At 56.2% G+C, this 13519-nt stretch overlaps 1 protein-coding gene across 1 annotated transcript; it reads left to right on the top strand.

The window, feature by feature from the left end:
* The first annotated feature begins 295 nt into the window (after positions 1-295).
* Positions 296-3073, top strand: LOC136993383 (protocadherin alpha-3-like). The gene has a single exon (XM_067305095.1). The coding sequence runs from the start codon at positions 323-325 to the stop codon at positions 3071-3073; it is 2751 nt and encodes a 916-aa protein (XP_067161196.1). The 5' UTR covers positions 296-322.
* The last annotated feature ends 10446 nt before the right edge of the window (positions 3074-13519 follow it).

Below are 13519 nucleotides of genomic sequence, written 5' to 3'. Positions count from 1 at the left end.
GCAGCTGCGGGGCGGCGGCGGCAGAGGCCGCGGGTGTCGCGGCCTGGCGCGGCGGCCCGGGCCTGACGGCCGCAGGAAGGCGGCTTTGCCGGCGCGGCGCCGCAGCGGGGCACACGGTGTCGCTGCAGGCTCAGAAACGGCGGCGGCGCGGCACGGCGCGGCGGCTCCGCCCCGGTGCGGCGGAAAGCCCGGCTGTGAGCGCGGGGGGAGCGGCAGGGCGCGGGCGGCGGCGCCGGGGAGCGGCGGCGAGCGGCGGCGGTGCCGGGAGCCGGGAGCCGGGAGCCGTGAGGCGTGCGGGCCCGTGCGGGTGCCGGCGCTGGCCATGGGCGTGTGCGCGCGGGCGCTGCTGCGGGTGCTGGTGCTGCAGGCGGCGTGGGCGCTGGGCGGCGGTCAGGTGCGCTACTCGGTGCCGGAGGAGGCCAAGGCCGGCACGGTGGTGGGTCGCCTGGCGCAGGACCTGGGTCTGGAGGCGGGCGAGCTGGAGGCGCGTCGGCTGCGGCTGGTGGCGAAGGGGCGGCGGGCGAGCGTGGAGGTGAGCGGGGCGAGCGGGGCGCTGGTGGTGAGCTCGCGGCTGGACCGGGAGGAGCTGTGCGGGAAGAGCGCGCCGTGCGCCCTGCGCCTGGAGGTGCTGGTGGAGCGGCCGCTGCGCGTCTTCCACGTGGAGCTGGAGGTCACCGACATCAACGACAATGCCCCGCTCTTCCCCGCCGCCCGCAAAAACCTTAGTGTCGCGGAGTCCTTAACGCTGCCGGGCTCCCGCTTCCCGCTGGAGGGCGCGTCGGACGCCGACATCGGAGCCAACGCGCAGCTCTCCTACAAACTCAGCCCGAGCGAGCATTTCGCTTTAGAAGTGAAATCCGCGGATGAAAACAGGAAATCGTTATTTCTGGTGCTGTCGAAGGCACTGGACCGGGAGGCGATGCCTGTGCACCGGTTGCTGCTGACGGCGAGTGACGGGGGCAGACCGTCGCTGTCGGGCACGATGGAGCTGGTGATCTCGGTGCTGGATGTGAACGACAACGCTCCCGAGTTCAACCAGTCGATCTATAAAGTGCAGCTGGCGGAGAGCGCTGCAGAGGGGACGCTGGTGGTGCGTGTGAGAGCCACGGATCCGGACGAGGGAATGAACAGCCAAGTGGCGTACACAGTGAACAACGTAATCCCTGCCAGTGGAAAGGACCTGTTCGTGCTGGACTCGAGCACAGGGGAGATGAAGCTGGCGGGTCCCCTGGATTTTGAGGACGTTTGTCTATACGAGATACAAGTGGAAGCGAAAGACAGGGGGGCGCCTCCGTTATCGGGGCACTGCAGCGTGGAGCTGGAGGTGGTGGACGTGAACGACAACGCGCCGGAGGTGTGGGTGACGTCGCTGTCGGTGCCGGTGCCCGAGGACGCGGCGGTGGGGACGGTGGTGGCGCTGCTGAGCGTGTCGGACCGGGACTCGGGGGCGAACGGGCGGGTGCGGTGCGCGGTGTGGCCGCCGGCGCCGTTCGGGCTGGTGGCGACGTTCGAGGGCTCGTACTCGCTGGTGCTGCGGGAGGCGCTGGACCGGGAGCGGGTGGCGGAGTACGAGGTGGAGGTGCGGGCGGAGGACGGCGGGGCGCCGCCGCTGCGCGCGAGCCGCGGGCTGCGGGTGCCGGTGTCGGACGTGAACGACAACGCGCCGGCGTTCGCGCAGGCCGTGTACACGGTGCTGGCGCGGGAGAACAACGCGGCGGGCGCGGAGCTGGCGCGGCTGTGGGCGCGGGACCCGGACGAGGCGGGCAACGGGCGCGTGAGCTACTCGGTGGCGGAGGGCGGCGCGGGCGCGGGCGCGGGGTCGCGGTCGGTGTCGAGCTACGTGTCGGTGGACGCGGAGAGCGGGCGGCTGTGGGCGCTGCAGCCCTTCGACTACGAGGAGCTGCAGGTGCTGCAGTTCGAGGTGCGCGCGGTGGACGCGGGGGAGCCGGCGCTGTGCGGCAACGCCACGGTGCAGCTCTTCGTCGTGGACGAGAACGACAACGCGCCGGCGCTGCTGCCGCCTGCGGGCGGCGGCGCGGGGCCCTGGGCTGGCGGCGCGGCGGGGTCGTCGTCGTCGTCGTCGTCGTCGTCGTCGGCGTGGTCGCTGTGGGCGTGGGCGGCGTGGGGGTCGCCGGCGGGGCAGGTGGTGGCGAAGATCCGTGCGGTGGACGCGGACTCGGGCTACAACGCGTGGCTGCGCTACGAGCTGCGGGAGCCGCGGGGGAAGGGCGCGTTCCGCGTGGGGCTGTACAGCGGCGAGGTGAGCACGGCGCGGGCGCTGGAGGAGGCGGACGGCCCGCGGCAGACCCTGCTCATCGTGGTGCGCGACCACGGCGAGCCGGCGCGCTCGGCCACGGCCACGCTGAGCGTGTCGCTGGGCGAGGGCGCCGAGGCGGCGCTGGCGGCGGCGGGCGCGGGCGCGGGCTCGGGCTCGTCGGTGTCGGGGCTGCGGCCGGCGGCGGGCGCCGAGGGCGGCGCGGCGGCGGCGGCGGCGACGAACGTGTGGCTGGTGGTGGCCATCTGCGCGGTGTCGAGCGTGTTCCTGCTGGCGGTGGTGCTGTACGGGGCGTCGCGGTGGGCGCCGCGGGCGGCCGTGCTGTCGGGGCCCGGGCCGGCGACGCTGGTGTGCGCCAGCGAAGTGGGGAGCTGGTCGTACTCGCAGCGCCAGAGCCGGAGCCTGTGCGTGGCGGACGGCGCGGGCAAGAGCGACCTCATGGTTTTCAGCCCCAACTTCCCGCCGCCCGCCGCCGGCCCCGCGGCGAAGGAGACGCCGCAGGATCCGCCCGCTCTCCTGGACACGGTCAGTGGCACTTTCTTTTCTACCCCTTCTCACCTGCGGGGTCTCCCGGAAACTCTTTCACAGTTCTTCCCCGTGCCTCTGGAGCCTCCTCTCGGAGGCGGGCTCGGCCCTGGGCGCCTGCGGGGGGCCGGTGCTTGTCAGGCCTTTGATCTCCGACTCTTGGCAGCGATGTCCGTTGTGTCTGCCTTCGCTTGCAAATGCGCTCAGCTTTCGGAGCTGATGTGTGCTTTGAGAAGGAGTCTAACTTCTGGAGCCTGGGGTTTGGTAGGCTGAGTGGAGTCGACATGTAGAAAGCACTTTGGAAAAGGAAGAACCGCAGAAGAGGAGACGGGAAGGGAGTGTTGGGGAAGGGAAGGGAATGGTGTGGAACGGGACGTTTTGAACAAAGAGAGGAAAGGAAGGAAAGGGAAGGGTGTAAAAGAAAAGAAGGAAATTGCCATCATTGACAGACATTACCTTCATGTACTGAATGCGCTTAGTCCCTAACGAGCTTAGCCTTCCTTAAGTGTGAATGGGCAATGGCAGGGAGCTGATGCCCCGTAATTAGCGCTGATGGCTCCGTCTTTGAAGGTCTCAGGTGCCGTGGTGGAGGCGATCCGAGAGCTCCCCGCGGAGGGAAGGCGAGAAGGAGGCGGGCGACTTGTCTCTCCCTCATTTTCTTTCTTCTTGGCCTTTGCTCGCTCTTCCTTCTGGGTTCACGTTCCCCACTTCTTAGTCCCCACCCTCGAGAAGCGGGAGAGAACCTCAGTTGTTCCCTACAGAGTCTACTGTTCCAGCAGACATTGTTCACGTTCTGTCTGCATCCTTGGTTGTTATCTTGAAGATTTCATTCCTTGTGTGTGTTTTCCAGTGTGCCGTTTGTGCGACTGTACGACAAGTTTCCCCCGCTGGGGTTCCATATTGTTATCTACTCATGCTTGGCTATGTTACAAAATGTAGATATATAGGAGCTGGCAGTCGTATCCAACTATGTTTCAGTGTTACACAGTGCTTACCCAGTGTCTCGGGATGTAGTGTTTTCAGCCGCCTCTGTCTGTTTTCAAGGCAAAGCAGAAGTAATTATGCGCTGCTACATGCTGCATTGCTTCGCTCTGTGGGGCGTTGGGGGGAAAGCCCCTGTTCTGTCTGCGGAAGGAGCAACCGCGTGAATTTTATCTTCGGAAGTGAAGCTTGTCATCGAAAAAGCCTCGATTCGAGGATGTTGTTAACACACCTAGTACCTTAAAGGGTACAGGCAGAAGAGCAAATCTCAAGTTAGGTGTAAGACATGGGAAAGTATGCTGCTCTATTAGCTGGGGTGTACTGATCGAGGACCTGCATTCAGTGACCAGGAATGCTGTTGGAATCTCGTCACTTGCAGTCCCTGACTGTGCCCCTTCCATGTCCACGGGTGGTGGTTGGCGTTGCTTGTTTTCTGAGAGTAGAGATAAATATGCTGTGATAATGTCTTGGTGCCTGATGGTGAGCATGTGGGTACCAGCTGGGACACCATTTCCGCCACCAGAACCAGCCCCTTTGCCTGTCGCCAGCCTGACCTAGGAGCTATCTCAGCAATTGTGTGCAAGATGCAGACTGCTTCATTTTGATGTCTTTGAGATTTCCCGAACTGGGGCCGCTTGCCGTCAGTGTGGGCACTTCTTTTCTCCATTATTGAGGTGCGTTTGACCTCGAGAGAATGTCATCAGTTTTCAGCTTTCCCTCTGCATCGTTTTTCACAGAAGTGGCTGCAGGAACATTGTGAGTAATGCAATGATTTCAGAGCTGTGGCAAGACGTGCGTAGTTTTTGCAAACCCCACTTGCAGGGAAGTTGTCCTTGTCATCGATCACTGGAGATTTGCCTTAGAACGCCTTCTGAAGGAAGGATCTAATTTATTTTTCTGAAGAAGCAGCCACTGCCAGAACTTCCAGGTGCCTCAAACGACAACAGAGGATGATGTGCCTGACAGGCAGATGTCTCTGTGTTCCCGTTCAGTCGTGACACATTTATTTGGATGGATGTGATGTTGCCTGGGTCATGCCTGCAGGCTTGGCACAGCCGGCAGCACTTCTGAGTCATCTCGTGCCTTCCACGTTGCTTCCTGGGACAGTGTGAGGGGCTGAGAGCAAGGACGTGTGATTGAGTGTGGAAGGTCCCTCGTGTGTTTATCTCAGTGGGTGTGGTGGGAGCATGTGGGGATGTTCTCAGTGAAAATGCAGTGGGGCAACCTTCACGGCTTCTGCTCGGTTATGTGACAGGTGGGTGATGTTAATGAGTGTGAGGCAATGTGTGGGGACTGACTCCCGTGGGTACTGAAGTCCTGGCTCTGTTGTTCTGTGAGTGCTTGCCTGCCTGGAAAGATGAGCAGGAGCTGGACATTCGTTGTGGAGCTGCAAGTGGAAAACGAGGCACAGAAACACGTCTTCCCTGGGGGAGAGGAAGACCACCAAAGAGCTGTGCTTCCCCAATTTCTTTCACCCTTGTGTGAGCATTTGCATGTTGACATACATCCAGGTTGTCTTCCTGAAGTCAGGAGTCCCTGGCTTAGGCTGGTCTTGTATTTCAAAGGGTGGACCATTCTGTTTCAGCCTAGTAGAGATGGTCCTTGCAATATGATTTCCTTGCTCTGTGCTATGCTTTCTGATGATGAAGGGGAGTGCATGAAACCGCTGAGCCACATCTGTGTCCCAAAGCCAGGCTTGCAAGAGGGAAGAATCTGTGCCTGCTGTTAGCAGTGATCATTCCGCAATCATTGTCACGGGACTACAGCTGTTGTGCAAGGCTCGGTGTTTGCCATGGATGGAAGTGTTCTTCCAAAAAGTGAGCAGAGGTGCATGGGGAGAGTGCATGCTTTGCCCAGCCTGCAAGTAGCCAGGAGAGAGCTGTTAGGCCTGCTGAGCAAAGAGAAGTGAGGAGAAGTCAAGAAGTCAAGGAGGACAGAGGCGGGGGCAGGGTCCTGTTGCTGAAGGCCTTCCCAGGTGTGCTGCGTGCCACAGATTTCAGATTTCAGAGCTGATGTCTGCTTTGGGAAGGAGTCTAATCCTCTGGAGCCTGGCGTTTGGTAGGCTCCCTTCTGTAAAGGCTTTCCCTGGTGTTATCCCCGGAACACTTTCTCACGTGCGTTTCCCCTTCTCTTTCTGGGACCAGTGCTGCGGGAGGCTGTTCTCATCATGTGCGGTGCTGGGAGCTTGCATCAGCTTCTGCAGCTTTTGGGGTTGTGATTGTGGGGCCTTCTCCTTCTCAGACATGATTTGTGGTGAGGCCTGAGGAGAAGGGTGCCCTTCCGCTGTTGCTTTGCAAACCAGCAGAGCAAATCTCCTCTCCTGCCTAGGAGGTGTCGATCACTCTTCCAGAGTTGGGTTGGCATCTCATAGAATGAAATCAGTGCCGCTTGTCACAGAATCACAGAATGGTTGAGGTTGGAAGGGACCTCTGCAGATCGTCTAGTCCAATGCCCCCTGCTCAAGCGGGGTCACCTAGAGCCCGTTGCAAAGGACTGTGTGCGGACGGCTTTTGAATATCCCAAAGAACAGAGACTCCACAACCTCTCTGGGCAACCTGTTCCAGTGCTCACAGGTACTTATACACATTGATATAATCCCCCCTCAGTCTTCTCTTCTCCAGACTGAACAGGCCCAGCTCTCTCAGCCTCTCCTCATAGGAGAGATGCTCCAGTCCCTTAATCATCTTAGCAGCCCTTCACGGGACTCGCTGCAGTAGCTCCATGTCTCTCTTGCGCTGGGGAGCCCAGAACGGGACCCAGGACTCCAGACGGGGCCTCACGAGGGCTGACTAGAGGGGAAGCATCACCTCCCTCGACCTGCTGGCAGTGCTCTTCCTGATGCAGCCCAGGATACCATTGGCCTTCTTGGCCACAAGGGCACATTGCTGGCTCACGGTCATCTTGTGGTCCACCAGCACTCCCAGGTCCTTCTCTGCAGAGCTGCTTTCCAGCAGGTCAGACCCCAGCCTGTACGCTGGTGCATGGGGTCACTTCTCCCTAGGTGCAGGACTTTGCACTTCCCTTTATTGAACTTCATGAGGTTCCCCGCTGCCCACCTCTCCAGCCTGTTGAGGTCCCTCTGAATGGCAGCACAGCCCTCTGGTGTATCAGCCACTCCTCCCAGTTCTGTGTCATCAGCAAACTTGCAGAGGGGGCATTGTGTCCCTTCATCTAAGTCATAGATGAATAAGTTGAACAAGATTGGACCTGGTGTTGATCCCTGGGGGACCCTGCTAGCTACAGGCCTCCAAGTAGACTTTGCGCCACTGATCACTGTGGTCAGAGCTAACGGGGCATCTCCTTTAGCCATATTGTTGGACTGTAGCAATTCCAGCTGCGTTTGCCAGTTCGTTGCAAATTGTGACGGGTCTGGCTGAGAGAATCTGACAGACACTGTGCCTTCGATACAATCCATATGGTTTTCTTATGATATTGTCACTGTCAGGGTAAGGATCTGTGGAAGGCCAAGTCAGCGTGAGAGTGGGAAGCAAAACTGCAGGTTTGGTGTGCAGCAGTTTCCTGGCACTGTGGCAGTGGTGCTGAGTGAGGCCTGGCCATGTCCTGATTGGAAGGGTGACCCTGAGCAGTGCAGAGCCTTGCCTGAGGGCCGTGGAGATGCAGGGGAGGACGTGGAATGTGTCATAACTGAAGAAGGGGAGAATGCCTGCTTGTTGTGAGAACCCATTTCTTGGGGTGGGGTGTTGAGGATGCCTAGAGAAGAGCCTAAGTCAGCAGAGTTGCTTAGTGATGCTTTCTCAGGATCGTTTTGCAGGCTGTAAGGGCCTGGAGTTGGAGGCCTTTCTGATCTTGAGAGGGTGCTTGGTATTGAAATGCCTCAGTGTCCTTTTCTCGTATGAATATGCCCACCGAGGTGGTCCTGGAGTGCCCCTTCCCCTCCTGCGTGTATTTGATGCCCTGTAAGGATGTCTGGAATCCACAGCGTGTAGAGCAGGGAGACCAAAGGTGAGTTGCACTTTGCATGAATGTTAGGCCCTTGTGTTTGTGTGGAGCTCACGCCTGCAGCTTTCTGTGGGATCACTTTCCTTCTTGTAGGGGAAGTCCTGGTGGACTCAGAGGTGCTCACACTAAGTGAGGTTGGAAGGGGCGTGTGGAGGTCCCTAGTGCAACCCTGTGCTGAGAGCAGGGTCTGCTTTGAAGTCAGGTGGGGCTGAACTCAGGGCCTTGTGCAGTCCATTCCAAATATCTCCACGGATGGCAATTCGACATCCTCTCTGGGCCCCTGTTCAGGTGCCTAAGCACTCTGACCTCAGAGTTTTCTTTCTGTTTATCCTCCGTCCCTTATCCTTGGTCTCAGTGTTGCACACTGTAGGCCAGGTTTTGTAGAGATCTGCCATACAGCCCTGCAGTCCTCTCTTGTTGAGCATGAAGAGCTGCTGCTCTAACAGAAGCTGGCCCAGACTCTGATCATGCTGCCAGCCTTAAATGAACCTCTCTCAATTCTTCTCCCTGCAATTTTTTACCTAGGGAAGAGAAGTGTCCTCCGCATTCAGGCTGTTGGTGAATCTTGCAGTCAAATAACTGGGAATACGTGGAATCAAGTCTTTTTTTTTTTTCTTCATTATTCTTAGAATTTGCAGTGTTTTGGTGGCCTCTGAGCCCTGAGGTGATGGATGCATGGAGCTGTCTGACACAGCCGAGATCTCATTTCAGAATGAAAACTGTGTCACTGAGAGCCCATAGTTTCCTATGTAAACTTCATGCTGCTTTTCCTCATGGGCTTCTCTTCACATTTTCCTGCACTGAATGTTGTCTGCCCTTTTTCCACCCTGTCCGTTGCTAGTATGTTAAAGTGCTTGTGCAGCTCTTCGCAGCAGGCCTGTGTCTTGACTGCCTTCAGTGGGAGGATAGCCTCCTGTGTAGACTTTGTCACACCACTTGCGACCCCTTTTTCAGATCCTCTGTCCTCTGTGGGGATGTTACATGGCACGGGCCCTGGCAAAAATTCTCTGCCAGGCTCCTGTGAGGACCTTGCTGTCTTGCTGAGGTGGACAGCGTTTGTCTTCCTGCCACCTGTGTAGCTCAGATAAGGCCTCCGAGTGCCCCTTTTAGCTTCCTTGCGTTTTGTGTGTAGTGTACACATTTTGCGGTGTTACAGTTAGGCCAACAGGAATGGATGGACTGCTGCTGCTGCCCCCAGGCCATGCTGGTGTGAAACTTTATTTCTTGTTGAAAGAGCTTTCCGCCTCCTCTTTGATTCTTCTCTGAAAGAGATGTGATGCAAGGTGACTACTGGCACTTGCCTGTTTTCTCTCCTCCTCTCAGAGACATCACACATGGCTCCTGACTGTGCCGGTTCCCTGAATTCCATCGTGGCAGACCTTGCTTGTTTTCTGAGAGTCCAGAAAAATATGCTGTGATAATTTACTGGTGCCTGATGGTGAGCATGTGGGTACCAGGTGGGACACCACTTTCCCTCACCAGAACCAGCCCTTCCCCTGACAGCAGCTGGACTTAGGAGATGTGTCAGTAATTGTGCTCAAGATGCAAACTGCTTCATTTTGATGTCTGTGGGATTTCTGTAGCGGGGCCATTCTGAAACGGGGTTGCAAAAGAGCCCGGAGCTGGAGGCGTTGCTGACCTTGAGAGTTGTTGACAGGTGTTGAAATGCTACCATGTCCTTTCATCGTACGAGTATGCCCTTGTCCTCCTGCGTGTGTTTGATGCCCTGTAAGGAGAGCATATAGAGCAGGGAGACTAAAGGCAAGTTCCACTTTGCGTGAATGTTAGGCCTTCGTGTTTGTGTGGAGCTCATGCCTGCAGCTTTTTCTGGGATCCCCTTCCTTCTTGCAGGGGAAGTCCTAGTGGACTCAAAGGTCCTCACACTTACTGAGGCTGGAAGGGGCGTGTGGAGGTCCATAGTGGAGCCTGGAGACAGCCCTTTCTCAGGCACGAGCCTGCCTGAGAAGCATGTTTGCCCTTCCTGCTGCAGATGCAAGTGAAAAAGGAGGTAGAAAAAAAAGTGTTCATTGGGGGAGAGGAAGAGCACTGGAGACCTCTGCCTGCCCTATTTCATTTTGTCCTTCTCTGAGCATTCGCTTGCTGGGCTATGTTCAGTGGCACTTGCAAATTCAAGAGCCCCTGGAGTAGTCCGGTCTCTTTGGAGCCTCTCCACACTGACCGTATCTTAGGCTGCTCTTGTATCTCGGCAGGTGGACCACTGTGTCACGGTGTTAGCGAGGTGTTGTTTGTAACATGATTTCCTTGCTCTATTGCATGCTCTTTGATAACCAAGGAGAGTGCCTGAAGCCACTGAGCGAAAGGGCAGTGTCTGTGCCTGTTGTTTGCGGTGAAGCATGAGCCATGAATCCTTCTCATGCAAACATCCTCATTGTGGAAGCCTCAGCCTTTGCCAAGGCTCGATGGAAATCAAGACGGAACAGGTCTGATAGCTGTTGCCTAAAGTTTTACTCCTACTTTTTGGTTCCCACCCGTGAGAAGTGGGAGAGAACCTCAGTTGTTCCCTACAGAGTCTATTTTTCCAGCAGCCAACTTTGCGGTGGCTCTGCATCTTTGGTTGTTATCTTCAAGATGTAATTCCTTGCGTGTGTTTTCCTGTGCGCCGTTTGTGTGACTGTACTACAAGTTTCCCCCGCTGGGGTTCCACATTGTTATATACTCATGCTTAGCTGTGTTACAACATGGAGTCACACTGGAGCTGGCGTCCTATTCAGCTGTGTTTCAGTGTTACAGAATGCTTACACAGTGTCTCGGGATGTAGTGTTTTCAGTCGCCGCTATCCGGGTTCAAGGCAAAGTAGAAGTAATTATACGCTGCTACATGCTGCATTACTTTGACTCTGCGGGGTGTGTGTATAAGCCCCTGTTCTGTCTGCGGAAGGAGCAACAGCTTGACGTATGTGTCGGGAGGTGAAACTTGTCGTTGAAAAAGCCTCGATTCAAGGACGTTGTTAACACACCTAGTACTTTAAAGGGTGCAGGCAGAAGAGCAAATCTCAAGGTAGGTGTAAGACACGGGAAAGTATGCTGGTCATTCTCCAGGGTGTATTTGTCGAGCACCCGCATTCAGTGACCAGGAACGCTGGTGGAAGCTCGTCACTCGCGGTTCCTGACTGTGCCCCTTCCATGTCCACGGGTGGTGGTAGGCCTTGCTTGTTTTCTGAGAGAAGAGAGAAATATGCTGTGATAATGTCTTGGTGCCTGATGGTGAGCATGTGGGTACCAGCTGGGACACCATTTCCGCCACCAGAACCAGCCCCTTTGCCTGTCGCCAGCCTGACTTAGGAGACATCTCAGTAATAGTGCACAAGATGCAGACTGCTTCATTTTGATGTCTGTGAGATTTCCGAACTGGGGCCACTTGCCGTCAGTGTGGGCACTTCTTTTCTCCATTATTGAGGTGCGTTTGACCTCGAGAGAATGTCATCAGTTTTCAGCTTTCCCTCTGCATCGTTTTTCACAGAAGTGGCTACAGGAACATTGTGAGTAATGCAATGATTTCAGAGCTTTGGCAAGACGTGCGTAGTTTTTGCAAACCCCACTTGCAGGGAAGTTGTCCTTGTTATCGATCACTGGAGATTTGCCTTAGAACGCCTTCTGAAGGAAGGATCTAATTTATTTTTCTGAAGAAGCAGCCACTGCCAGAACTTCCAGGTGCCTCAAACGACAACAGAGGATGATGTGCCTGACAGGCAGATGTCTCTGTGTTCCCGTTCAGTCGTGACACATTTATTTGGATGGATGTGATGTTGCCTGGGTCATGCCTGCAGGCTTGGCACAGCCGGCAGCACTTCTGAGTCATCTCGTGCCTTCCACGTTGCTTCCTGGGACAGTGTGAGGGGCTGAGAGCAAGGACGTGTGATTGAATGTGGAAGATCCCTCGTGTGTTTATCTCAGTGGGTGTGGTGGGAGCCTGTGGGGATGTTCTCAGTGAAAATGCAGTGGGGTAACCTTCACGGCTTCTGCTCGGTTATGTGACAGGTGGGTGATGTTAATGGGTGTGAGGCAACGTGTGGGGACTAACTCCCGTGGGTACTGAAGTCCTGGCTCTGTTGTTCTGTGAGTGGACGCCTGCCTGGAAAGATGAGCAGGAGCTGGACATTCGTTGTGGAGCTGCAAGTGGAAAACGAGGCACAGAAACACGTCTTCCCTGGGGGAGAGGAAGACCACCAAAGAGCTGTGATTATCTTATATTTTTTTACTCTTCTCTGAGCTTTTCCTTGTCGATGTACGTCCAGGTTGTCTTCCTGAAGTGAGGAGTCCCTGGCATTGTTAGGACTCTTTGGAGTACGTCCACACTCACCATGCGTCACGCTGATCATGTATTTCAAAGGGTGGACCATTCTCTTTCAGCCTAGTAGAGATGTTCTTTGCAATGTGATTTCCTTGTTCTTTGCTATGCTTTCTGATGACGAAGGGCAGTGCATGAAACCGCTGAGCCACATCTGTGTCTCAAACCCAGGCTTGCAAGAGGGAAGAATCTGTGCCTGCTGTTAACAGTGATCATTCCGCAATCATTGCTATGGGACTATAGCTGTTGTGCAAAGCTCGGTGTTTGCCATGGACGGAGGATGAAGAGAGCACTCGTCTTCCAGAAAGTGAGCTGAAGTGTAGGGGAAGAGTGCATGCTTTGCACAGTCTGCAAGTAGCCAGGAGAGCAGTTAGGCCTGCTGAGCAAAGAGAATTGAGAAGTCAAGGAAGATAGAAGCGGGGGTAGGGTCCTGTCCCTGAAGGCCTTCCCAGGTGTGCTCTGTGCTGCAGTGGCTCTGAGTCCACTGACACATGGAGGAAGAGAGAGCGAGCGAGAAAGAGAGACTTGCCCGGAGAAGCAGTTCCTGAAAGTCCTTCAGCATCCTCAGTACTCGGGGACCTCGTGCAAGGCATGATGGGAAAGAGGCAGGAAGAGGCAGGGGATGCTTTGCCTGAAGTGGTGCCCGTGCTTCATGTCAAGAGTGGCATAGACATTTAGAAAAGGCTTTGGAAAAGGGAAGGAAGAAAGGAGAAGAGAAGCGGAGGGAAGAAGAGAACGCGAAGGGGTGATAAGGGAATGGAAGAGGATAGGAGGGAAGGAGTAGTAAGGGGAGGGAAAGGCAGGGGAGGGAAGGGCGAAAAAAAGAATTCACCAACATGAAGGAACATGATGTCTCGCTCCTGAATACCGTTAGTCCCTAACTGATGCCCCATAGTTAGCGGTGATGGCTCCGTCTCTGATGGTGTCGGCCGCCGAGGTGGAGGCAATCCGAGAGCTCCCCGCGGAGGGAAAGCGAGTCCGAAGGGGGCGATATTTCCCGTGCTCCGTTTTCCTCCTGCATCCCTGCTGCTTTTCGGCTCATGGCCCCCTCGTCGCCAAAGGAAGCGGGGGGAGCTCACCCGTTCCCTGCAGAGTCTATCGCATCGTTTAGGAGCAGGACGTTGTTCCGGTTGCAGGGGGCCTCGTTCCGCTTCCCTCTGCCTCCTTTGTTGTTCCGTTGCAGATTCTGCCCCTTGCCGATGTTTTGCTGCACCCCGTCTGTGCAGCTACCGCAGGACTCCGTTTGCTGCTTTGGGGCTGCGTTTTGAACCTCCACAAATCCTTAGGTGTGGTCCAAATTGTAGATAGATTGTCGCTGCCCATGACATGAGCGGTTTTACCGGGCTACAGAGTGCTCATGCACTGACGTCGCTTACTCCACTTTCGAGTGCTTCTCGCTGGGCTCCAGGCAAACAAACTTACCAATATGCTGCTCGCTCTGCTTCGACTGTATGGGTGCAGCGAGCCACT

Source organism: Apteryx mantelli, chromosome 14, assembly GCF_036417845.1.
Source record: "Apteryx mantelli isolate bAptMan1 chromosome 14, bAptMan1.hap1, whole genome shotgun sequence".
Lineage (NCBI taxonomy): Eukaryota > Metazoa > Chordata > Aves > Apterygiformes > Apterygidae > Apteryx > Apteryx mantelli.
This window is presented reverse-complemented; position numbering and strand designations above follow the sequence as displayed.